The sequence below is a fragment of the Cherax quadricarinatus genome, chromosome 26 (assembly GCF_038502225.1).
Source record: "Cherax quadricarinatus isolate ZL_2023a chromosome 26, ASM3850222v1, whole genome shotgun sequence".
Classification (NCBI taxonomy): domain Eukaryota; kingdom Metazoa; phylum Arthropoda; class Malacostraca; order Decapoda; family Parastacidae; genus Cherax; species Cherax quadricarinatus.
This window is the reverse complement of record NC_091317.1, coordinates 19817217-19844234: the sequence shown is the minus strand read 5'-3', so window position 1 is coordinate 19844234 and position 27018 is coordinate 19817217. Positions and strand designations below refer to the sequence as shown.

Below are 27018 nucleotides of genomic sequence, written 5' to 3'. Positions count from 1 at the left end.
TTTTGTGTGCGAGGGGCTTGGACTTCCAGCAGGCATGCGTGAGCGTGTTTGATAGGAGTGAATGGAGACAAATGGTTTTTAATACTTGACGTGCTGTTGGAGTGTGAGCAAAGTAACATTTATGAAGGGGTTCAGGGAAACCGGCAGGCCGGACTTGAGTCCTGGAGATGGGAAGTACAGTGCCTGCACTCTGAAGGAGGGGTGTTAATGTTGCAGTTTAAAAACTGTAGTGTAAAGCACCCTTCTGGCAAGACAGTGATGGAGTGAATGATGGTGAAAGTTTTTCTTTTTCGGGCCACCCTGCCTTGGTGGGAATCGGCCAGTGTGATAAAAAAAAAAAAAAAAAATATACGTCTAACGAGGTACCGTGTTTGACGTCTATATACTCATAAATTCTAGTGGCTTCAAATCAAGCAGGAGAAAGCTGATAGGCCCACATGTGAGAGAATGGGTCTGTGTGGTCAGTGTGCACCTTATAAAAAAATCCTGGAGCACGCAGTGCATAATGAGGAAAAAAAAAACACCGACCGTTTTTTTTTAATTAAAATGCCGAATTTGTGGTCTATTTTCGTATAGTATTTGTGGTTGTATTCTCATTTCCTGGCCTCATTTGATAGAATGGAAAGCATATTATAGAAATAGAGGTAATTTTGATTGATTTTACTATAAAAAGAATCTAGAAATGGAGCTAAAAGTAGGGGAAATGTTTGATTTTTGCCGATGTTCAAAAGTAAACAAATGATGTTGTTGTCCAATAAATGTTCAACTAGCTATTTTAATATGCAGTCATGAATGGGTTAACATTATTTGTACAATTATTACAATATTGCAGTAGTCTGCATAACAGTAAATCTTCTATTTTTTGTTTGAATAAAAATTCAAAATAGAAAGCAAGAGTAATATCAGAGGGGCCTTGAGACGTGACTGATGAACAAAGAAAATGTTATTTTAGAGCCAGGAATGTCCACGTTGTTCATTCTGGATCTTATTTTCAAATTGTCATATTTTTTAATTTTTGTGAAATTGGCCAAATTGCAAATTTCTGAACATGTTATTGGGTAGTTGAAATCGGTAAATGGGCAGTTTCTTGAACTCAATCGACAGAAAAAACGGAGTTCTAAAGAAATAGCTATGAGTTTGGTCAACAGGAACAATGGAATTAGCCAAAAATGAGGCTCAAAGTGGGTGAAATCGCCGATTTGTAAACATCACCGAGGTCGCTAACTTCATGAGAGCGTAATTCCGTCAGTTTTCCATCAAATTTCATTTTTTTTTTTTTGGGTGTCATTACAATCGGGAAAAGATTCTCTATCATTTCCTAAGAAAAAATTATTTTTTTTTTTTTAAATTTTGCAACACCAGGAGAGACCTCAGGATTGGGGGTTGCAACAGTCAAGGGGTTAAGGAAATTCAAATTTAGAATCAGAGGCCAAAATAAACAATGTATGCATTTCAGCCACCAAAGCAACCTATCCTCTGTTTATTAATCACATTCTCAGACCTCCATTTTGAATCCGTTACACAAAAAATTAAAGTTCTACTAGGTCTATTTCTCAGATAAAATATAACCAAGAATGATTGGTCATGGTGTAATGTAAGGCATTCCAATAATTGAAGCAGGCCTAGAAAAAAAACAATAAAACAGACCGAGAATGGGGGCCGCCATACCTTTCTCAAGAAAATAGCCAAAAATTTAATATTTCCACTACTTGGAGCAGTGTTTCGAAGTCACCTCTATTTCGCTAATATGATGTCCATTATATCATGTATCAAGAAACAGCCAATAAACCCATAAAACCACCCTATAAAATACCTCAAAGTCACTATTTTAAACCACATTCAAGGTCAGAGGTTTCCTCTTTCCATCATGCACAAAGTGTGTGGGATTCTTTTATACTGTGTACACTCCCTGCAGCACAGACACATTCTCTCATGTCTATGCCAAGATTTATCACTTGCAACATATTTGAGGGCACTGCATTTAAAGCTTATATCTATGTAGGCAACACTGGCATCAATAATAAAAATCTTTGAGGGAGAGAGTGAGAGCATTAGGTTGGTTCCAGATCAGCCAGGCTGTGGTGCTTATACAGTGGACCCTCAGTTAATGATGCCATCAGATAGCGATAAAATTGGATACCGATACGTTTTTGCGTCAAAATATTGGCTCGGCTAACGATAAATAACTCAGTTAAGGACGTTCATCCAGAACGTGTCTGCACAGCCTGAGCCGCCCAGCCACTCCATGAACAGCCAGTGTGCCATTGTTTACAAGCAAGTGCAGACGATTCCATGTGTACATGCGATACATTTTGTATTTTTCCATTGTTTTTAGTGCTTGTAACTGATAAATAAGCCATCATGGGCCCAAAGAAAGCTTCTAGTGCCAACCCTGTGGTAAAAAGGGTGAGAAATACTATTGAACTGAAGAAAGAGATAATCGCTAAGTACGAAAGTGGGGTACGTGCTTCCGAGTTGGCCAAGTTGTATAACAAACCCCAATCAACCATCGCTACTATCTTGGCCAATGAAAAGGCAATCAAAAAAGCTGTTGTTGCAAAAGGTGCAAATGTGCTTACACAACAGAGATCGCAAATACTCAAAGATGTGGAGAGACTGTTGTTGGTGTGGATCAACAAGAAACAATCATCAGGAGAGAGTGTTTCAAAGTCAATCATATTTGAAAAGGCAAGGCAGGTGCTTGAGGATCTAATTAAGCAAATGCCTCCAACTAGTGCTGATAGTGATGGATTTAAGGCCAGCAAAGGCTGGTTTTGAGAGATTTAAGAATCATAGTGGCATACACAGTGTGATAAGGCATGGTGAGGCTGCCAGTTCTGACAAAAGCGATTGAAAAATATGCGCAGGACTTCAAGGGGTACACAAATAACCCGCACATAAAAGAGAAGAACAAGCTTACGATGACGTTTTGGTCCGACTCGGACCATTTACAAAGTCACACTAACCAGAAGTGGAGCAGGATGGCTATATATAGGCAGGAAGAGGTGGTGGTGATAGTAGTAGTACAAGAATGGTATATAATACCGACAAGATGAAATTAAGACACATGCGCAACACACGGGCATCCCTATCATAGACGTTTCGCCATCCAGCCATCCACTGGATGGCGAAACGTCTACAACAAAGACAACCAGACGCCACACGTGTCTTAATAGCAGCAGCAGCAGCAGCAGCAGCAGCAGCAGCGGCAGCAGCAGCGGCAGCGGCGGCGGCGGCGGCGGCGGCGGCGGCGGCGGCGGCGGCGGCGGCAGCGGCGGCGGCGGCGGCGGCGGCGGCGGCGGCGGCGGCGGCGGCGGCGGCGGCGGCGGCGGCGGCGGCGGCAGCAGCAGCAGCAGCAGCAGCAGCAGGAGGAGGAGGAGGAGGAGGGGGGAATAAGGAGGACGAGCCAGTCAAATACAAAGGAAGGGGAGCACTGCAAGAGAGCTAGGTGCCCACAGAGGGAGAGCAAGTGCACAGAGGTGCGTGAAAGGGGAAGTAGTGAAATAAATGAAGAAGGAACAGAAACACGAGACAGAAGAGAGAAAGACAACCCAGAGGAGAAAAAGGAAAGAGGAAAGGGGAAGAGGGAGAAGAAGAAAAAGAAAAAGAAAAAATGAGGAGTCAGGTTAAGTCACGGGTGTTCTGAAGTTGGGAGCATTTTACAATGTAGTGGGAGAGGAAGGCATCTACAGAGACAAAGCCAGGGCTAAGATTCATACAAGGAAAGTTGTGTATAAGAGAGGATTCAACTAGACGGCGACTGTTCAAGTTGGAAGTAGGGAAGACAGTTTTTAGCAGAAGACCAGTCAATAGGATGGCTATGATCTCTGACGTGACAGAAAAGAGCATTGTTAGTGTCGGCAAGCCTAACACTATTTTTGTGCTCCCTAAGTCTGTCAGAAAGAGATCGACCAGTTTCTCCGAAGTATTGAAGAGGACAGGAGGAGCAAGAAATAGAGTAGACACCAGGAACATCTGTAGAGGAAGGAGAGGTATGAACGAGATTAATGCGAAGAGTGTTAGTCTAGCGGAAGGTAAGCTTGATGTCTAAGGGACGGAGAGAATTGTTGAGATTAGAAAGACCGGAAATGTAGGGAAGGCAGAGGATAGAAGAATTCCCAGGAGTAGAGAGTTTGGGAGAGAAGAAATTGCGTTTAGCACGTGAGAGGACAGAGTCTATGAAATGGGAAGGGTAGCCAAGATGGGAAAAAAAAATTATGAAGAGTGGAAATTTCTGCTGGAAGGAACTGAGGATCACAGATGCGGAGAGCACGGAGAAAGAGGGAGATAAGAACACTTTTCTTGACAGGGGAAGCATGATAGTAAAAGTAGTGAATGTACATGCCACTGTGCATAGGTTTTCGGTAAACGGAAAAGGAAAAACCTGTATCTGAGCGGTGGACATGGACATCAAGGAAAGGAAGCAAGGAATTAGATTCCCATTCAGCTTAATGGAAAGGGCAAGATTATTAAGAGCTTCAAGAAAAGGTTGGAAGAGACTGGAGTCATGAGGCCAGAGAGCAAAGATGTCATCCACATAGCGGAGCCAGAGTGAAGGTTGCACATCGAGGGTAGGAAGAAGAACAGTCTCAAAGTATTCCATGTAAAGATTAGCAAGGACAGGAGAGAGAGGAGAGCCCATAGCGACACCAAAGGTTTGAGAATAATATTTCCCTTGGAAGGAAAAGGAGTTAGAGTCCACACAGAGGCGGATAAGATCAGGAAAGACATCAGTAGGTATAGGGAGATGTAGAAACCCTTCATGAGCCTTCTCTCTAAGGAAATCAAGGACATCATCAAGAGGGACATTGGTGAAGAGGGACTCAACGTCAAGACTAAGAATCTTACAGGTTGGGAGAGAGCGAACCCGTTCAATGAAGTCTTGAGAGTGACGGAGGTGGGCAGGAGAAAAAGTGCCAAGAAAGGGAGTGAGGGTTTTGGCCAGCCAAGAAGCAAGAGAATAAGAGACAGAACCTCTAAAGGATATGGTAGGATGAAGAGGAATATCAGGTTTATGAGTTTTGGGAAGGCCATAGAAATAGGGAAGAGAGGGACAGATGACACGAAACCGTTGAACAAGGTCAAAGTCAGGAGGACAGAGGTCAGAGAGAGTCCTTAGTTTCTTGTTGAAAGTTCTCTTGATGCGATCATTTTTTCTTTTTCTTTTTCTTCTTCTCCCTCTTCCCCTTTCCTCTTTCCTTTTTCTCCTCTGGGTTGTCTTTCTCTCTTCTGTCTCGTGTTTCTGTTCCTTCTTCATTTATTTCACTACTTTCCCTTTCACCCACCTCTGTGCGCTTGCTCTCCCTCTGTGGGCACCTAGCTCTCTTGCAGTGCTCCCCTTCCTTTGTATTTGACTGGCTCGTCATCCTTATTCCCCACTTTTACCACTACCACTACTACTACCTCTTCTACTACTACTACTACTGATGAAATTAAGACACATGTGCGGCATCTGGTTGTCTTTGTTGTGGACGTATCGCCATCCAGTGGCTGGCTGGATGGCGAAACGTCTACGATAGGGATGCCTATGTGCTGCGCATGTGTCTTAATTTCATCTTGTCGGTATTATATACCATTCTTGTACTACTACTACTACTACTACTACCACCACCTCTTCCTGCCTATATATAGCCGTCCTGCTCCACTTCTGGTTAGTGTGACTTTGTAAATGGTCCAAGTCGGACCGAAACGTCGTCGTAAGCTTCTTCTCTCTTTTATGTGCCGGTTATTAGTGTATCATTCCAATCACGGTATTGTGCCTTTTTTTGTTATTTAAGGGGTACATAGAGGCTGAAAAACTAAAATCCCAACAAGTGTTCATTTGTGATGAAACAGGCCTGTTTTGAAGGGAAATGCCAAACAGGACCTACATTACTCAGGAGGAAAAGGCACTCCCAGGAGACAAGCCTATGAAAGTCAGGCTAACTCACATGTTTTGTAGTAATGCTAGTGGGGATTGTAAAGTGAAGCCTTTACTGGTGTATCACTCTGAAACTCCAAGTGTTTTCAAGAAAAACAATGTCATCAAGCCTAATTTGTGTGTGATGTGGAGGGCAAACAGTAAGGCATGGGTCACAAGGGACATTTTCCTCGATTGGTTCTATCAAGTGTTTGGCCCCAGTGTGAAAAAATACCTCCTGGAAAATAAACTGGAACTCAAGTGCCTCCTGGTATTAGACCATGCTCCTGTTCATCCTCCAGACTTGCAAGAGCAAATTGTGGGGAGTTTAGTTTCATCCAAGTGAAATTTTTGCCCCCTAACACCACTCCTCTCTTCCAGCCCATGGACCAGCAGGTCATTTCAAATTTCAAAAAACTGTACACCAAAGAATTGCTTCAAAAATGCTTTTAAGTGACCTCAGACACTGAACTGACCCTAAGAGAGTTCTGGAAAGATCACTGCAGTATCCTCAGCTGCATAAACCTTATAGGTAAAGCTTGGGAGGGAGTGACTTGCAGGACTTTGAACTCTGCTTGGAGAAAATTGTGGCCACAATGTGTACAAGAGAGGGATTTTGAAGGGTTTGGGGCTAACCCTGAGGAGCCTATACCAGTTGTGGAATCTATTGTGTCATTAGGGAAGTCCATGGGGTTGGAGGTTAGTGGCAAGGATGTGGAAGAGTTGGTGGAGGACGACGATGAACAGCTAACCACTGATGAGCTCCAAGAGCTTCATCTAAAACAGCAACAGACCACAGCTGCGGAAACTGCTTCAGAGGAGGGGAAAGAGAGATGGAGGAAGTTGCCTTCTTCAACAATTAAGGACATTTGCACAATGTGGGCAAAGGTGCAAGCCTTTATGGATGAACATCACCCTGACACAGCTGTTGCAAGCCATGCTGGTGACTGTTACAAAGACAATGTTGTGTCCCATTTTAGGGAAACCTTAAAGACATGCCAGAAACGGAGCACTCTGGACAGATTTTTGGTGTGACAGGGGTCCAGTGACTCAAGCTGGTCCTAGTGGCATTAAAAAACAAAGAATGGAGGTAACCCCAGAAAAGGACTTGCCACTTAAAGTCCTTATGGAAGGGGATTCCCCTTCCAAACAGTAATACACCTCCATCCTCTCCCCTCCTCCGGTCACATCACTAAGTCTTCAATAAAGGTAAGCGTCATTTCATGAATTATTAATGTATTTATTCTGCATGTCTCATTGTTTTCTGTGTAGGAAAATGTATATCTGATGTGAAAAAATTATTTTTTTTAATACTCTTGGGTGCCTACAACGGATTAATTAGATTTCTATTATTTCTTATGGGAAAATTAATTCAGACAGTGACAAAATCAGTTAAGGACAAGCTCTCTGGAACGGATCAATATCGTTAACCCTTTCAGGGTTTCCGACGTACTAGAACGGCTTACGCACCAGGGTTATTGGCGTACTAGTATGCCTGAATTCTAGTGCCTTCAAATCTAGTGAGAGAAAGCTGGTAGGCCTACATATGAAAGAATGGGTCTATGTAGTCAGTGTGCAGACTATAAAAAAATCCTGAAGCACACAGTGCATAATGAGAAAAAAAAAACTTTGTGGTTTTGGTTTAAAACAGTGACTTTACACTGTATTTTTGTATGCTATTTATGGTTGTATTCTAGTTTTCCTGGTCTCATTTTATAGAATGGAAGACATATTACAGAAATTGAGATGATTTTGATGGGTTTCACAATGAAAAGTACCTTGAAATTGAGTTCAAAGTAGCAGAAATGTTCAATTTTTGCCAAAGTTCAAAAGTAAACAAATCATGCCATGTGTCCAATACATGTCAACTGGTGAGTCTAATATTCTTTCACAAGTGCGCTGATATTAGTTATACCATTTCTACTCTAATGCAGTAGTCTGCATAACAATAAATCTTCTATTTTTTGAGAATAAAAATTCTAAGTGGAAAGCAAAAGAAATGTAAGAGGGGCTTGGGGATGTGACTAATGAACAGAGGAAATGTTATTTTAGTGCCAGGAATGTCTGTCTTGTTTATTCTGGACCCTATTTGGAAATTGGCATCTTTTGAAATTTGTGTGAAATTGGCAAAATTGCTAATTTCTGACCACTTTATTGGACAGTTGAAATCAGTAAACGGGTGGTTTCTTGCACTCATTCGATACAAAAAAATGGAGTACTAGCAAAATAGTTACGATTTTTGTTGACTAGTACACTAGAACTGGCCGAAAATAGGGCTCAAAGTGGGCGAAATTGCCAATGCGTAAACATCGTCGAGACCGCTAACTTCGCGAAAGCATAATTCTGTAAGTGTTCCATCAAATTTCATACTTTTGGTGTCATTATAATCGGGAAAAGATTCTCTTTCATAAAATAATTTTTTTTTTACGAAAAATTTTCGACCCTGAGAAGTTTAGGAGAGGGCCTCTCGACCCTGAAAGGGTTAACTCTTTCAGGGTCCGTCCCGTAGATCTACGGCTTTACATTCAGGGTCCAAACCATAGATCTACGCCAAAATTCTAGTAGTGCCAAATTTAGCGTGAGAAGGCTGGTAGGCCTACATCTGAGAGAATGGGTCTGGGTGGTCAGTGTGCACACTATAGAAAAAAATCTGGACACCTGCATGGCATTGTGGGAACGCCTGCAAAGTAGCTTTGTTCTTCGTGCCTGGCGGCAAGGAAGCTCTCACTCCCCAATCACTCTCTGGGTGAATTCTGACTCTCCTCTTCACAACTTACAGTTCTAAGACTGATGGAAGTGGAGCTGAAGACGAATTCTATGGTTTTGAACCATATGGTACCACTGTGCCATATTGTACAATGGTACCATATGGTATCATATGGTACAATGTCATCATATGGTACAATGTACCATATAGTACATTGTACCATATGGTACATTATACCATATGGTACAGAGTACAGGGACCCTAATGGAAATAAGTCTGTGACTTTTTTGGGTTATCCTAGGTTCTCCAAACATATGCTGCTAAGTATGATATTCTATGTAACTTTATTTGTGTATACCTAAATAAACTTACTTATGATGCCACATGCACTTGAGTAAGTTTATTCAGGTGTACAGAAATACATTACATAGATTATCATACATAGCAGCATATGTATAAAATCCTAGGATAACCCAAAAAAGTCAGGGTGACTTATTTCCATAGTTATCCCTGTATCTGTACCATATGGTGTCCTGTACTGTATGGTACCCTGTGCCATATGGCACCCTGTGCCATATGGTACCCTGTACCATATGGTACCCTGTGCCATATGTTATCCTGTATTGCATGGTACCCTATACCATATAGTACAATGTACCATATGGTACCCTGTAACATATGATACCTTGTACCATATGGTCAATAGGTGTTGGTGGCATGAGACACCAGCCATGACTGAGTGGAGAAGCAAGTTTGCTACTGACTCCACAGTTTCCCAGACAAAGTGCTTTGTCATCCACCTCAAGCAACATGTAAAGTTCCTGTACACTTGTAAATATATAATAGAACATTACTAATATACAACATTTTTGCATATGTTTGTTGTAAGCAACTATTGTAAACATAATAATGAAAATATTAGTGTGTTTATTGTGTTGAATACAACAGTACCATATATAGTACAATGAACCATATGGTATCATTGTACTGTATGGTACAATGTACCATATGGTACCATTGCACCATATGGTACCACTGCACCATATGGTACCATTGCACCATATGGTACCAAAAGGTACTATTGCACCATACAGTACCATTGTATATGATACCATTGTACCAAATGGTGCCATTGTACCATATGGTACCATTGTATCATATGGTACCATTGTATCATATGGTACCATTGTATCTGGAGTTTACCTGGAGTTTACCTGGAGAGAGTTCCGGGGGTCAACGCCCCCGCGGCCCGGTCTGTGACCAGGCCTCCTGGTGGATCAGAGCCTGATCAACCAGGCTGTTGCTGCTGGCTGCACGCAAACCAACGTACGAGCCACAGCCCGGCTGATCAGGAACTGACTTTAGGTGCTTGTCCAGTGCCAGCTTGAAGACTGCCAGGGGTCTGTTGGTAATCCCCCTTATGTGTGCTGGGAGGCAGTTGAACAGTCTCGGGCCCCTGACACTTATTGTATGGTCTCTTAACGTGCTAGTGACACCCCTGCTTTTCATTGGGGGGATGTTGCATCGTTTGCCAAGTCTTTTGCTTTCGTAGTGAGTGATTCTCGTGTGCAAGTTCGGTACTAGTCCCTCTAGGATTTTCCAGGTGTATATAATCATGTATCTTTCCCTCCTGCGTTCCAGGGAATACTATCATATGGTACCATTGTATCATATGGTACCATTGTATCATGTGCCATTGTATCGTATGGTACCATTGTATCATATGCTGCCACTGTACCATATGGTACCATTGCACCCTATGGCACCATTGTACCATATGGTACTATATGGTACCGTTGTATTCAACACAACCGCACTAATATTTTCATAATTTTGTTAACAAACTTGTAAACAAGTTTTGTAAGCAATATAATGATAAACAAATTAGTGCAGTTATTGTGTTGAATACAATGAGTGTACACTTATACAATATACATTATACTGGTCTCACAGGCCACAAATGTTATTAGAAAAAGAAAAAATAGAAAAGAAAAGAAAAAAGTATAAAAAACGTAAAATAAAAAATTGGGATTTTGCGGAAGTCACTTATGTTGCCGCCACCGGGTCATTTTGGGTCAACTTCCCGCCGCTGTATCTCGGTAAGTACTGATCAGCAAAACTTTTTTTTTTTTGTTTTATTATCTTCACAAAAATATTATCTCTAATTCTGTAAGATTTTTTTTTTTTTTTTTTTTTCTCAAAATTTCTTGGACACTGGGGCACCACTTCAGATTTTGGCCTTGGACCACTGTATGTGAATGCATGAAGTGAGGACCAACAGCCTTATCAATCAAACAAGAGGCCTGGTCTTGGATAGGACCAAGTGCAATAATCCTTAAAATCAACTACAGTGGACCCCTGGTTTACGATATTATTTCATTCCAGAAGTACAGTGGACCCCCGCATAACGATGGCATCACATAGCGATTATTTCGCATACCGCTTACTTTAATCGCAAAATTTTTGCCGCGCATACCGATTAAAAACCCGCTCACCGATTTTCGTCCGAGACGCGTCCAATGTGCGCCCTCACCCAGCCTCACATGTGCCGCCCGTGCCATTGTTTACCAGGCAGCCTCCGCGCTAACATCCAAGCATACACTCGGAATATTTCGTATTATTACAGTGTTTTCGGTGGTGTTTCTGGAAAATAAGTGACCATGGGCCCCAAGAAAGCTTCTAGTGCCAACCCTGTGGTAAAAAGGGTGAGAATTAGTATGGAAATTAAGAAAGATTTTGAAGGGTTTGGGGCTAACCCTGAGAAGCCTATGCCAGTTGTGGAATCCATTGTGCCTACTTCAAAGATTAAGGAAATGTGTGCACAGTGGGTTGAACTGCAAACCTTTATGGATGAAAATCACCCTGACACAGCTGTTGCAAGCCGTGCTGGTGACTATTTCAATGACAATGTTGTGGCCCATTTTAGACAAATCGTAAAGGAACGGGAGGTACAGAGCTCTATGGACAGATTTGTTGTGCGACAGAGGTCCAGTGACTCTCAAGCTGGTCCTAGTGGCATTAAAAGAAGAAGGGAAGTAACCCCGGAAAAGGACTTGCTACCTCAAGTCCTAATGGAAGGGGATTCCCCTTCTAAACAGTAAGAAGATAATGCTCTCCCCTCCTCCCATCCCATCAATCATCACCAGATCTTCAATAAAAGTAAGTGTCATGTAAGTGTGCATGCCTTTTTCAGTTTGTGTGTATTAAAATTAACATTTCATGTGGTAAAAAATTTTTTTTTTCATACTTTTGGGTGTCTTGCACGGATTAATTTTATTTCCATTATTTCTTATGGGGAAAATTCATTCACATAACGATTATTTCGCATAACAATTACCCCTCTTGCACGGATTAAAATCGTTAACCGGGGGTCCACTGTACAGTGGACCCCCGCATAACGATTACTTCCAAATGTGACCAATTATGTAAGTGTATTTATGTAAGTGCGTTTGTATGTGTATGTTTGGGGGTCTGAAATGGACTAATCTACTTCACAATATTTCTTATGGGAACAAATTCGGTCAGTACTGGCACCTGAACATACTTCTGGAGTGAAAAAATATCGTTAACCGGGGGTCCACTGTATGTTCAGGTGCCAGTACTGACCGAATTTGTTCCCATTAGGAATATTGTGAATTAGATTAGTCCATTTCAGACCCCCAAACATACACATACAAACACACTTACATAAATACACTTACATAATTGGTCGCATTGGGAGCTGATTGTAAACCGGGGGTCCACTGTACAGTTAGCCCACAGCCTACAGTTAACCTAATTCCCAGGTGGACCTATAACATTTTTTTGGAGAGTTTCGCTCAACACAAACCAGGTTTTACCAAGCACTTTGTAGATATATCATCACCAATTCTTGCCTCTGGACATTAACCATAATGAAAACTTGTACTACGCTATCACACAACATAAACCATGGTACAAGCAGGGACTGAACTCGCGGCTAGTGAGTTGTACGACTCAAGACCCGTGTGTCAAGCACTGGGCAAGTTCACCCAGTGGCCAGCTGGCCTAGCTGGCAACATCACTGCCAGGAGCAGAACATCACCAGAAGCAGCAAAAGCACATCAGCCAATATCAAAACAGATGAGGTAGAAACAGCAGAATGGCAGCAACCATCACCTTGCCACCCTTCAAAATTTATAATAATTCAATAACACCATACAATACTCTCACACATGCACAGTTTTCTGCATAAAACATTTAACATACCAACCAAATTCCACCAATGCAGTGACCCACCCAGGGAGGTACTACCGTCCTGCCAAGTGAGTGTAAAACGAAAGCCTGTGATTGTTTTACATGATGGTAGGATTGCTGATGTCTTTTGTCTGTCTCATAAATATGCAAGATTACAGGTATGTCTTGCTACTTCTACTTACACTTAGGTCACACTACACATACATGTACACATTTATTTATACACACTCATCTGACTTTTCTTTGATTTTATCTTAATAGTTCTTGGTCTTATTACTTTTCCTTTTATATCCATGGGGAAGTGGAATAAGAATCTTTCCTCCGTAAGCCATGCGTGTTGTAAAAGTCAACTAAAATGCTGGGAACAATGGGCTAGTAACCCCTTTTCGTGTAAAGATTACTAAACAGAATAAGATGAAGAAAATTGTCAAAGTGGGAAGTCTGAATGTGCGTGGATGTTGTGCAAATGATAAGAAAGAGATGATTGTGGATGTTATGAATGAGAAGAAGCTGGATGTCCTGGCTTTAAGTGAAACAAAGCTGAAGGGAGTGGGAGAGTTTCAGTGGAGAGGAATAAATGGGATTAGGTCAGGGGTTTCAAATAGAGTTAGAGCTAAAGAAGGAGTAGCAATAATGTTGAAGGATAAGCTATGGCAGGAAAAGAGGGACTATAAATGTATTAATTCAAGGATTATGTGGAGTAAAATAAAGATTGGATGTGAAAAGTGGGTTATAATAAGCGTGTATGCACCTGGAGAAGAGAGAAGTGTAGAGGAGAGAGAGAGATTCTGGGAAATGTTGAGTGAATGCGTGGGGAGTTTTGAATCAAGTGTGAGAGTAATGGTAGTTGGGGATTTCAATGCTAAAGTGGGTAAAAATGTTATGGAGGGAGTAGTAGGTAAATTTGGGGTGCCAGGGGTAAATGTAAATGGGGAGCCTTTAATTGAGCTATGTGTAGAAAGAGATTTGGTAATAAGTAATACATATTTTATGAAAAAAAGGATAAATAAATATACAAGGTATGATGTAGCACGTAATGAAAAGTAGTTTATTACATTATGTATTGGTGGATAAAAGGTTGATGGGTAGGCTCCAGGATGTACATGTTTATAGAGGGGCAACTGATATATCGGATCATTATTTAGTTGTAGCTACAGTTAGAGTAAGAGGTAGATGGGAAAAGAGGAAGGTGGCAACAACAAGTAAGAGGGAGGTGAAAGTGTATAAACTAAGGGAGGAGGAAGTTCGGGTGAGATATAAGCGACATTTGGCAGAAAGGTGGGCTAGTGCAAAGATGAGTAGTGGGGGGGGTGGAAGAGGGTTGGAATAGTTTTAAAAATGCAGTATTAGAATGTGGGGCAGAAGTTTGTGGTTATAGGAGGGTGGGGGCAGGAGGAAAGAGGAGTGATTGGTGGAATGATGAAGTAAAGGGTGTGATAAAAGAGAAAAAGGTAGCTTATGAGAGGTTTTTACAAAGCAGAAGTGTTATAAGAAGAGCAGAGTATATGGAGAGTAAAAGAAAGGTAAAGAGAGTGGTGAGAGAGTGCAAAAGGAGAGCAGATGATAGAGTGGGAGAGGCACTGTCAAGAAATTTTAATGAAAATAAGAAAAAATTTTGGAGTTAAACAAGTTAAGAAAGCCTAGGGAAAGTATGGATTTGTCAGTTAAAAAAAAAATAGGGGAGGTAGTAGATGGGGAGATGGAGGTATTAGGTAGATGGCGAGAATATTCTGAGGAACTTTTAAATGTTAAGGAAGAAACAGAGGCAGTAATTTCATGCACTGGTCAGGGAGGTATATCATCTTCTAGGAGTGAAGAAGAGCAGAATGCAAGTGTGGGAGAGGTACATGAGGCATTACGTAAAATGAAAGGGGGTAAAGCAGCTGGAACTGATGGAATCATGACAGAAATGTTAAAAGCAGGGGGGGATATAGTGTTGGAGTGGTTGGTACTTTTGTTTAATAAATGTATGAAAGACGGAAAGATACCTAGGGATTGGCAGAGAGCATGTATAGTCCCTTTATATAAAGGGAAAGGGGACAAAAGAGACTGTAAAAATTATAGAGGAATAAGTTTACTGAGTATACCAGGAAAAGTGTACAGTAGGGTTATAATTGAAAGAATTAGAGGTAAGACAGAATGTAGGATTGCGGATGAGCAAGGAGGTTTCAGAGTGGGTAGGGGATGTGTAGACCAAGTGTTTACATTGAAGCATATATGTGAACAGTATTTAGATAAAGGTAGGGAAGTTTTTATTGCATTTATGGATTTAGAAAAGGCATAGGATAGAGTGGATAGAGGAGCAATGTGGCAGATGTTGCAAGTATATGGAATAGGTGGTAAGTTATTAAATGCTGTGTATCTTTATATGTGTATGCTTCTAAACTGTTGTATTCTGAGCACCTCTGCAAAAACAGTGATAATGTGTGAGTGTGGTGAAAGTGTTGAATGATGATGAAAGTATTTTCTTTTTGGGGATTTTCTTTCTTTTTTGGGTCACCCTGCCACAGTGGGCCGTCTCCCACCGAGGCAGGGTGACCCAAAAAAGAAAGAAAATCCCCAAAAAGAAAATACTTTCATCATCATTCAACACTTTCACCACACTCACACATTATCACTGTTTTTGCAGAGGTGCTCAGAATACAACAGTTTAGAAGCATACACATATAAAGATACACAACATATCCCTCCAAACTGCCAATATCCCAAACCCCTCCTTTAAAGTGCAGGCATTGTACTTCCCATTTCCAGGACTCAAGTCCGACTATATGAAAATAACCGGTTTCCCTGAATCCCTTCACTAAATATTACCCTGCTCACACTCCAACAGAGCGTCAGGTCCCAAGTACCACTCGTCTCCATTCACTCCTAACACACTCACGCACGCTTGCTGGAAGTCCAAGCCCCTTGCCCACAAAACCTCCTTTACCCTCTCTCTCCAACCCTTTCGAGGACGACCCCTACCCCGCCTTCCTTCCCCTATAGATTTATATGCTTTCCATGTCATTCTACTTTGATCCATTCTCTCTAAATGACCAAACCACCTCAACAACCCCTCTTCTGCCCTCTGACTAATACTTTTATTAACTCCACACCTTTTCCTAATTTCCACACTCCGAATTTTCTGCATAATATTTACACCACACATTGCCCTTAAACAGGACATCTCCACTGCCTCCAACCGTCTCCTCGCTGCTGCATTTACCACCCAAGCTTCACACCCATATAAGAGTGTTGGTACTACTATACTTTCATACATTCCCTTCTTTGCCTCCATAGATAACGTTTTTTGACTCCACATATACCTCAACACACCACTCACCTTTTTTCCCTCATCAATTCTACGATAACCTCATCCTTCATAAATCCATCCGCCGACACGTCAACTCCCAAGTATCTGAAAACATTCACTTCTTCCATAATCCTCCTCCCTAATTTGATATCCAATTTTTCTTTATCTAAATCATTTGACACCCTCATCACCTTACTCTTTTCTATGTTCACTTTCAACTTTCTACCTTTACACACATTCCCAAACTCATCCACTAACCTTTGCAATTTTTCTTTAGAATCTCCCATAAGCACAGTATCATCAGCAATAAGTAACTGTGTCAATTCCCATTTTGAATTTGATTCCCCAAAATTTAATCCCAGCCCTCTCCCGAACACCTTAGCATTTACTTCCTTTATAACCCCATCTATAAATATATTAAACAACCACGGTGACATTACACATCCCTGTCTAAGACCTACTTTTACCGGGAAGCAGTCTCCCTCTCTTCTACAAACCCTAACCTGAGCCTCACTATCCTCATAAAAACTCTTTACAGCATTTAATAACTTACCACCTATTCCATATACTTGCAACATCTGCCACATTGCTCCTCTATCAACTCTATCATATGTGTTTTCTAAATCCATAAATGCAATAAAAACTTCCCTACCTTTATCTAAATACTGTTCACATATATGCTTCAATGTGAACACTTGAGCTACACATCCCCTACCCACTCTGAAACCTCCTTGCTCATCCGCAATCCTACATTCTGTCTTACCTCTAATTCTTTCAATTATAACCCTACCGTACACTTTTCCTGGTATACTCAGTAAACTTATTCCTCTATAATTTTTACAATCTCTTTTGTCCCCTTTCCCTTTATATAAAGGGACTATACATGCTCTCCGCCAATCCCTAGGTACCTTCTCCTCTTTCGTACATTTATTAAACGAAAGTACCAACCACTCCAACACTATATCCCCACCTGCTTTTAACATTTCTGTCATGATCCCATCAGTTCCAGCTGCTTTACCCCCTTTCATTTTATGTAATGCCTCACGTACCTCCCCCACCCTGACCAGTGCATGAAATTACCGCCTCTCTTTCTTCCTTAACATTTAACCCTTTCAGGGTCCAAGGCCCAAATCTGGAGTCACGCACCAGTGTCCAAGAATTTTCAAAAAAAATTTGTTATTTTTTCTTATGAAATAGTAGAGAATCTTTTTGTGAAGGTAATAAAACAAAAAGTACGAAATTTGGTGGAAAATTGACGAAATTATGCTCTTGCGAATTTTGATGTGTCAGCGATATTTACGAATCGGCGATTTTGCTGACTTTGACTCCCATTTTAGGCCAATTACATTATTCCAATCAACCAAATTCTTAGCTATTTCACTAGTATTACTTCTATTCTATCAATTGAGCACAAGAAATCGCCACGTCAACTGTTTCAACTACAAAATAAAGTGATCGGAAATTGTTAATTTGGCCAATTTAACACAAACTTCAAAATATTCCAATTTCAAAATAGGGTCCAGAATAAACAATGTAGGCATTCCTGGCACTAAACTAACATTTCCTCTGTTCATTAGTTATGTTTTGAGGCTTTACAAATAAAGTCCATTTTGATTTTTTATTCACATAATGAATTTTTATTCACACCAAAAAATAGAAGATTTACTGTTATGCAATACTGTAATAATTGTATAAATATCATCACCATATTTGTGAATGTATATTAGACCCACCAGCTGACGTGTATTAGACGTGTGAGGTCGTTTGTTTACTCTTGAATATCGGCAAAAATTTAACAAATGAGACCAAGAAATCGCAAATACACCTATAAAAAACATACGAAAAAACACTGCAAAGTTGCTGTTTTAATCGAAAAATCATGATTTCAGTTTTTTTCTCTCATTATACACAGCGTGCTGCAGGATCTGTTTTATGTGGTGCACACATACCACATAGATGTATTCTCTCATATCTAGGCCCAAATGTACCACTCACAGTTTATCAGAGTGAGCTGAGCTCATGGCGTAGATCTACGGTTTGGACACTCACCATAAAGCCGTAGATCTACGGGACGGACCCTGAAAGGGTTAAAAGTTCCTCAAAATATTCTCGCCATCTACCTAATACCTCCATCTCCCCATCTACTAACTCCCCTACTCTGTTTTTAACTGACAAATCCATACTTTCCCTAGGCTTTCTTAACTTGTTTAACTCACTCCAAAATTTTTTCTTATTTTCATTAAAATTTCTTGACAGTGCCTCTCCCACTCTATCATCTGCTCTCCTTTTGCACTCTCTCACCACTCTCTTTACCTTTCTTTTACTCTCCATATACTCTGCTCTTCTTATAACACTTCTGCTTTGTAAAAACCTCTCATAAGCTACCTTTTTCTCTTTTATCACACCCTTTACTTCATCATTCCACCAATCACTCCTCTTTCGATCTGCCCCCACCCTCCTATAACCACAAACTTCCGCCCCACATTCTAATACTGCATTTATAAAACTATTCCAACCCTCTTCCACCCCCCCCCCACTACTCATCTTTGCACTAGCCCACTTTTCTGCCAATAGTCGCTTATATCTCGTCCGAACTTCCTCCGCCCTTAGTTTATACACTTTCACCTCCCTCTTACTTGTTGTTGCCACCTTCCTCTTTTCCCATCTACCTCTTACTCTAACTGTTGCTACAACTAAATAATGATCCGATATATCAGTTGCCCCTCTATAAACATGTACATCCTGGAGCCAACCCATCAACCTTTTATCCACCAATACATAATCTAACAAACTACTTTCATTACGTGCTACATCATACCTTGTATATTTATTTATCTTCTTTTTCATAAAATATGTATTACTTATTACCAAATTTCTTTCTACACATAGCTCAATTAAAGGCTCCCCATTTACATTTACCCCTGGCATCCCAAATTTACCTACTACTCCCTCTAACATTATTACCCACTTTAGCACTGAAATCCCCAACCACCATTACTCTCACACTTGATTCAAAACTCCCCACGCATTCACTCAACATTTCCCAGAATCTCTCTCTCTCCTCTACACTTCTCTCTTCTCCAGGTGCATACACGCTTACTATAACCCACTTTTCACATCCAATCTTTATTTTACTCCACATAATCCTTGAATTTATACATTTGTAGTCCCTCTTTTCCTGCCATAGCTTATCCTTCAACATTATTGCTACTCCTTCTTTAGCTCTAACTCTATTTGAAACCCCTGACCTAATCCCATTTATTCCTTTCCACTGAAACTCTCCCACCCCCTTCAGCTTTGTTTCACTTAAAGCCAGGACATCCAGTTTCTTCTCATTCATAACATCCACAATCATCTCTTTCTTATCATTTGCACAACATCTACGCACATTCAGACTTCCTACTTTGACAATTTTCTTCTTCTTATTCGTTTTAGTAATCTTTACAGGAAAAGGGGTTACTAGCCCATTGTTCCCGGCATTTTAGTTGACTTTTACAACACGCATGGCTTACGGAGGAAAGATTCTTATTCCACTTCTCCATGGATATAAAAGGAAAAGTAATAAGACCAAGAACTATTAACCCTTTGACTGTCGCGGCCGTATATATACGTCTTACGTCCTGGTGTCGCAAAATTTAAAAAAAAAAAAAAAAAATTTTTTTCTTATGAAATGATAGAGAATCTTTTCCCGATTGTAATGACACCAAAAAAAACGAAATTTGATGGAAAACTGACGGAATTATGCTCTCGCGAAGTTAGCGACCTCGGCGCCGTTTACAAATCGGCGATTTCGCCCGCTTTGAGCCCTATTTTTGGCTAATTCCATTGTACCAGTCACCCAAACTCATAGCTATTTCTTTAGAACTCCATTTTTTCTATCGATTGAGTACAAGAAACTGCCCATTTACCGATTTCAACTACCTAATAATGTGGTCAGAAATTTGCAATTTGGCCAATTTCACAAAAACTAAAAAATATGACAATTTCAAAATAAGGTCCAGAATGAACAATGCAGACATTCCTGGCTCTAAAATAACATTTTCTTTGCTCATCAGTCGTGTTTCCAGGCCCCTCTGATATTACTCTTGCTTTCTATTTTGAATTTTTATTCAAACAAAAAATTGAAGACTTACTATTATGCAGACTACTGCAATACTGTAATAATTGTATAAATAACATCAACCCATTCATGACTGCATATTAGAATGGCTAGTTGGACATTTACTGGAAAATGGCATCATTTGCTTACTTTTGAACATTGGCAAAAATCAAACATTTCCCCTACTTTGAGCTCCATTTCTAGGTTCTTTTTATAGTAAAATCAATCAAAATCATCTCTATTTCTATAATATGTCTTCCATTCTATCAAATGAGACCAAGAAAACGAGAATACAACCATAAATACTATACGAAAATAGACCACAAATTCGGCATTTTAATTAAAAAAAACGGTCGGAGTTTTTTTTTCTCATTATGCACTGCGTGCTCCAGGATTTTTTTTATATGGTGCACACTGACCACACAGACCCATTCTCTCACATGTTGGCCTACCAGCTTTCTCCTGCTTGATTTGAAGCCGCTAGAATTTATGAGTATATATACGTCAAACACGGTACCTCGAAGACGTATATATACGGCCGCGACAGTCAAAGGGTTAAGATAAAATCAAAGAAAAGTCAGATGAGTGTGTATAAATAAACGTGTACATGTATGTGTAGTGTGACCTAAGTGTAAGTAGAAGTAGCAAGACATGCCTGTAATCTTGCATATTTATGAGACAGACAAAAGACACCAGCAATCCTATCATCATGTAAAACAATTACAGGCTTTCGTTTTACACTCACTTGGCAGGACGGTAGTACCTCCCTGGGTGGTTGCTGTCTACCAACCTACTACATAAAATATATATATAAATATATATATATATATATATAAATATATATATATATATATATATATATATATATATATATATATATATATATATATATATATATATATATATATATATATATATATATTCTTTCTTTCTTTCAACACACCAGCCGTATCCCACCGAGGTGGGGTGGCCCAAAAGGAAAAACAAAAGTTTCTCCTTTCATATTTAGTAATATATACAGGAGAAGAGGTTACTAGCTCCTTGCTCCCGGCATTTTAGTCGCCTCTTACAACACGCATGGCTTACGGAGGAAGAATTCTGTTCCACTTCCCCATGGAGGTAAGAGGAAATAAACAAGAACAAGAACTAGAAAGAAAATAGAAGAAAACCCAAAGGGGTGTGTATATATATGCTTGTACATGTATGTGTAGTGTGACCTAAGTGTAAGTAGAAGTAGCAAGACATACCTGAAATCTTGCATGTGTATGAGACAGATAAAAAAAGACACCAGCAATCCTACCATCATGTAAAACAATTACAGGCTTTCGTTTTACACTCACTTGGCAGGACGGTAGTACCTCCCTGGGTGGTTGCTGTCTACCAACCTACTACATAAAATATATATATATGCGTGAGCGTGTTTGATAGGAGTGAATGGAGACAAATGGTTTTTAATACTTGACGTGCTGTTGGAGTGTGAGCAAAGTAACATTTATGAAGGGATTCAGGGAAACCGGCAGGCCGGACTTGAGTCCTGGAGATGGGAAGTACAGTGCCTGCACTCTGAAGGAGGGGTGTTAATGTTGCAGTTTAAAAACTGTAGTGTAAAGCACCCTTCTGGCAAGACAGTGATGGAGTGAATGATGGTGAAAGTTTTTCTTTTTCGGGCCACCCTGCCTTGGTGGGAATCGGCCGGTGTGATAATAAAAAAAATAAATATATATATATATATATATATATATATATATATATATATACTATATATATATATATATATATATATATATGTATATACAGTGGACCCCCGCATAACGATGGCATCACATAGCGATTAATCCGCATACCGCTTGCTTTAATCGCAAAAATTTTGCCTCACATACCGCTTAAAAACCCGCTTACCGATTTTCGTCCGAGACGCGTCCAATGTGCGGCCTGAGCCACGCTCACATGTTCCGCCGGTGGCATTGTTTACCAGCCAGCCTCCGCGGTAACATCCAAGCATACAATCGGAATATTTCGTATTATTACAGTGTTTTCGGTGCTTTTTCTGGAAAATAAGTGACCATGGGCCCCAAGAAAGCTTCTAGTGCCAACCCTACAGCAATAAGGGTGAGAATTACAATAGATATGAAGAAAAAGATCATTGATAAGTATGAAAGTGGAGTGCATGTCTCCGAGCTGGCCAGGTTGTATAATAAACCCCAATCAACCATCGCTACTATTGGTGGTACAGCTGCTGCTGCTGCTGCACTGTCAGCTGCTGCTGCTGCTGCACTGTCAGCTGCTGCTGCTGCTGCACTGTCAGCTGCTGCTGCTGCTGCACTGTCAGCTGCTGCTGCTGCTGCACTGTCAGCTGCTGCTGCTGCTGTAGCACCGTTGTTGGTGTGGCTTATTGAGAATACCAAGAAACAATTAACCCCAGAGGATTTGCCACCCAGGATAACCCAAAAAAGTCAGTGTCATCGAAGACTGTCTAACTTATTTCCATTGGGGTCCTTAATCTTGTCTCCCAGGATGCAACCCACACAAGTCGACTAACACCCAGGTGAACAGGGAAAAATGCCTGGAACTAGTGCTCATATTGGTGAATTTAAAGCCAGCAAAGGTTGGTTTGAGAGATTTAAGAATCGTAGTGGCATACACAGTGTGATAAGGCCTGTTCTGGAAGAAAATGCCAAACAGGACCTACAGTACTCAGGAGGAAAAGGCACTCCCAGGACACAGTGTCTCATCAGTCATTGCTGCATCTTCAATAAAGGTAAGTGTCATTTATTCTTCATTTAGTAGAGTAGTACATGTACAATATATATTGTGCATGTACTACTCTACTATTGTGCATGTATCCTTCTCTTTGTGTGTGGGAAAATGTATATTTCATGTGGTAAAAATTTTTTTTTCATACTTTTGGGTGTCTTGCACGGATTAATTTGATTTCCATTATTTCTTATGGGGAAAATTCATTCGCATACCGATTATTTCGCATAACAATTACCCCTCTTGCATGGATTAAAATCGTTAACCGGGGGTCCACTGTATGTATGTATGTATGTATGTATATATATATGTATGTATGTATGTATATATATATGTATATATATATGTATATATATATATATATATATATATAAATATATATATATATATATATATATATATATATATATATATATATATATATATATATATATATATATATATATATATATATATATATATAATTTTATTATCACACTGGCCGATTCCCACCAAGGCAGGGTGGCCCGAAAAAGAAAAACTTTCACCATCATTCACTCCATCACTGTCTTGCCAGAAGGGTGCTTTACACTACAGTTTTTAAACTGCAACATTAACACCCCTCCTTCAGAGTGCAGGCACTGTACTTCCCATCTCCAGGACTCAAGTCCGGCCTGCCGGTTTCCCTGAACCCCTTCATAAATGTTACTTTGCTCACACTCCAACAGCACGTCAAGTATTAAAAACCATTTGTCTCCATTCACTCCTATCAAACACGCTCATGCATACCTGCTGGAAGTCCAAGCCCCTCGCACACAAAACCTCCTTTACCCCCTCTCTCCAACCTTTCCTAGGCCGACCCCTACCCCGCCTTCCTTCCACTACAGACTGATACACTCTTGAAGTCATTCTGTTTCGCTCCATTCTTTCTACATGTCCGAACCACTCAACAACCCTTCCTCAGCCCTCTGGACAAGAGTTTTGGTATTTCAACAAGTCGGCCGTCTCCCACCGAGGCAGGGTGACCCAAAAAAGAAAGAAAATCCCCAAAAAGAAAATACTTTCATCATCATTCAACACTTTCACCACACTCACACATTATCACTGCTTTTGCAGAGGTGCTCAGAATACAACAGCTTAGAAGCATATACGTATAAAGATACACAACATATCCCTCCAAACTGCCAATATCCCAAACCCCTCCTTTAAAGTGCAGGCATTGTACTTCCCATTTCCCTGAATCCCTTCACTAAATATTACCCTGCTCACACTCCAACAGATCGTCAGGTCCCAAGTATCATTCGCCTCCATTCACTCCTATCTAACACGCTCATGCACGCTTGCTGGAAGTCCAAGCCCCTAGCCCACAAAACCTCCTTTACCCCCTCTTTCCAACCCTTTTGAGGATGACCCCTACCCCTCCTTCCTTCCCCTGTATATTTATATGCTTTCCATGTCATTCTACTTTGATCCATTCTCTCTAAATGACCAAACCACCTCAACAACCCCTCTTCTGCCCTCTGACTAATGCTTTTATTAACTCCACACCTTCTCCTAATTTCCACATATACATATACATACATACACCCACACACATTCACTATCATTCATTCAATATCTGTTTTGCCAAAAGTGTGAAGATATCATAATTAAAATGACCCTCCAAACTGCAAGATGCCCACTCCTCCTTCAGACTGCAGGCACTAGGATGTCCCACTTTCAGCACTCTCTCCCTTACCATACACTCAACAACCTCTTATTCCCTCTCAAATTAAATTATAATTAAAAATAAGGCTATGAATTATAAACAAAATTATTATAAATATCAAGTTCTTTCACCTATATAAAAATAGTGTAGTCATCAAACTGTTTACTCACTAATGGAATGATTTTCAGCATCAGATTCAGAGGCAGCGTGATCGTGATTACTCTCTCCTTCACTGCCCTCGGCACGTTGCAATGCCTGTTGCTGAGAAAAATGCCTAAATTAAAATAGATATTATTTTCAGTTTATATTGCACTGAATAACTAATGTTTCAAAAATAAGTTGAAAAAAATTCTATTAGACACATTACCTGATTTTTTATTAGAAATTTTATCTTGCTGGGAAAAATGTGATTTCAAACCATTTAAATTAAATTTCACTTAAGCATTACTTTTTATTCAGAAAAATTCTTAATTATAATATAAAAAATTTCTAAAACTGAATTCAGAATTTCCTCCAATTCAGAAAATATTTAGAAGATTACAGAACATACAATATTTACTTATTTAGTACTACATTTTGAAGCATAAAATGCTACTTTCCATCTGGGACTCAATGAACCATGAATGAATAACAGGCATTAACACATCTCAATTATTTGTGAGTCATGTGGCAATACAATCTGACCCAGAATATTCAGTATGACACCACTCATTACCAACCTTGAAAATGATCAGCAAGAGGTGCACGAGCCATGGTTCATATCACAAAAATCAGTTTTTCATATTTCAAAAGCAGAATTCTTTAGTCAGGATTACATGAATCATGTAGGAATCATCTGTCAACAGCAATGTACAATACAAGGTAGCATGAAAAAAGTAACTCATTACTGTAACTGTACAGTATTATAAACTGGGCAGTAAAAAAAATGATAAAGATGGGCCTCATTGACCAAGATATACCTTTAAAGAGTTTCAAAAGTTTTCCTACTCCCACAGCCAAGCTCCATGCTAGGATTGTCTGGTGCTTGGATGGTCAACCAGGCTGTAGCTGTGTGTGCCAACAGACACACACATTGATCACAGCCTGGCACTTGGAGGAGGAGGAAGTACATTTGTTCCTGTAGTGTTCATGATGTATCATTTTGCTTAAAGTCACAGTTTCCAAGAACCTATCAATGACATTGAAGGCTTAATGTATATATGCTTAACAATCCACAAATGAATGAAATTATTTAAACATTTTCTCTCAGTTCTCAGCTGGATTCGAACCTACAAACACTATCAAAGTACTAGTATGCCAGATAGTCATCACTTGCATACTAGTACACTGAACACAGTTATAAGGTTAGGGTAATAATGTTGATCCCCATACAGACACCATATACTAGACATGGTAAACAAAGGAGTACATACATAGTATCGGACTTTTGAGAGTATGCCTACAATATCTGAAACTTTTCCTGCAATGTATTGGATATGGATATCAAAATTTTACTTTGTGATAAAGGTGTAATCCTAGAAGTTTGTGTTTCATTTGTTTCTAATGACTTGTTTGTTATTTATTTTCATGTTTATTTAGCTGACAATTTTACTGCCAAATAGTACCTCCTTGGAGGTCTACCTGGAGGCCATTCTAACAGCTTGGTCTTTGACTAGGCCTTATGGTGGATCAGGGCCTGATCAACCAGGCTGTTGCTGCTAGCCACACGCAATCCAATGTACAAACCACAGCCTGGCTGATAGTTTTTTTTTTTTTTTTTTTTTTTACCAATTTTTGGCATGTGTCCAGTTCCCTCTTGAAGGCAACCAGGGCACTACATGTACAGTGGAACCTCAAATATCAAACTTAATCTGTTCCTGGAGTTAGTTCTAAATTCGAAAAGTCTGAAAAGCAAAGCAATATTTCCCATAAGAAATAATGGAAATACAATTAATCCGTTCCAGAAACCCAAAAATATTCACAAAAAAAAAAAAAAAATTTATAGAGATTAATTATAGTTTTACATACACACGACAAATATAGTGTTCAATTATGTAGTAATTAATTTAAATAAACATAAAATAACATTTTACTTACCTTTATTGGAGCTTGGTGATGGCATCTGGAAGATAGGGAGGAGAGAGGGAGTTGGGGTTAGTGTTTGGAAGGAGAATCCCCCTCCATGAGGACTTCATGTATCAAATCCCTCTCTGGGGTTACTTCCCTTCTCTGTCTTTTAATGCCACTAGGACCAGCTTGAGAGTCACTGGACCCCTGTCTCACAAAATAACTGTCCACAGTCCTCTGTTTCTGGTGCCTCTAAGATTTCCCTAAAATGGGACATGGTTCTGTTACTGAACTTGTTGCAAAGATGGCTTGTTTCAGC

At 40.0% G+C, this 27018-nt stretch overlaps 1 protein-coding gene across 14 annotated transcripts in view; it reads right to left on the bottom strand.

Moving 5' to 3' along the window:
• LOC128691673 (protein lap4) overlaps positions 1–27018 on the bottom strand; it is an 854149-nt gene that overhangs the window by 430553 nt on the left and 396578 nt on the right. For 12 of the 14 annotated variants that reach the window (XM_070088850.1, XM_070088860.1, XM_070088857.1 and 9 more), the window contains one exon: positions 24824–24914. In XM_070088850.1, the coding sequence (XP_069944951.1) occupies positions 24824–24914 (91 nt within the window). The remainder of the gene's footprint in view (positions 1–24823; positions 24915–27018) is intronic. The other 2 variants (XM_070088851.1, XM_070088853.1) reach the window with 1 other exon arrangement.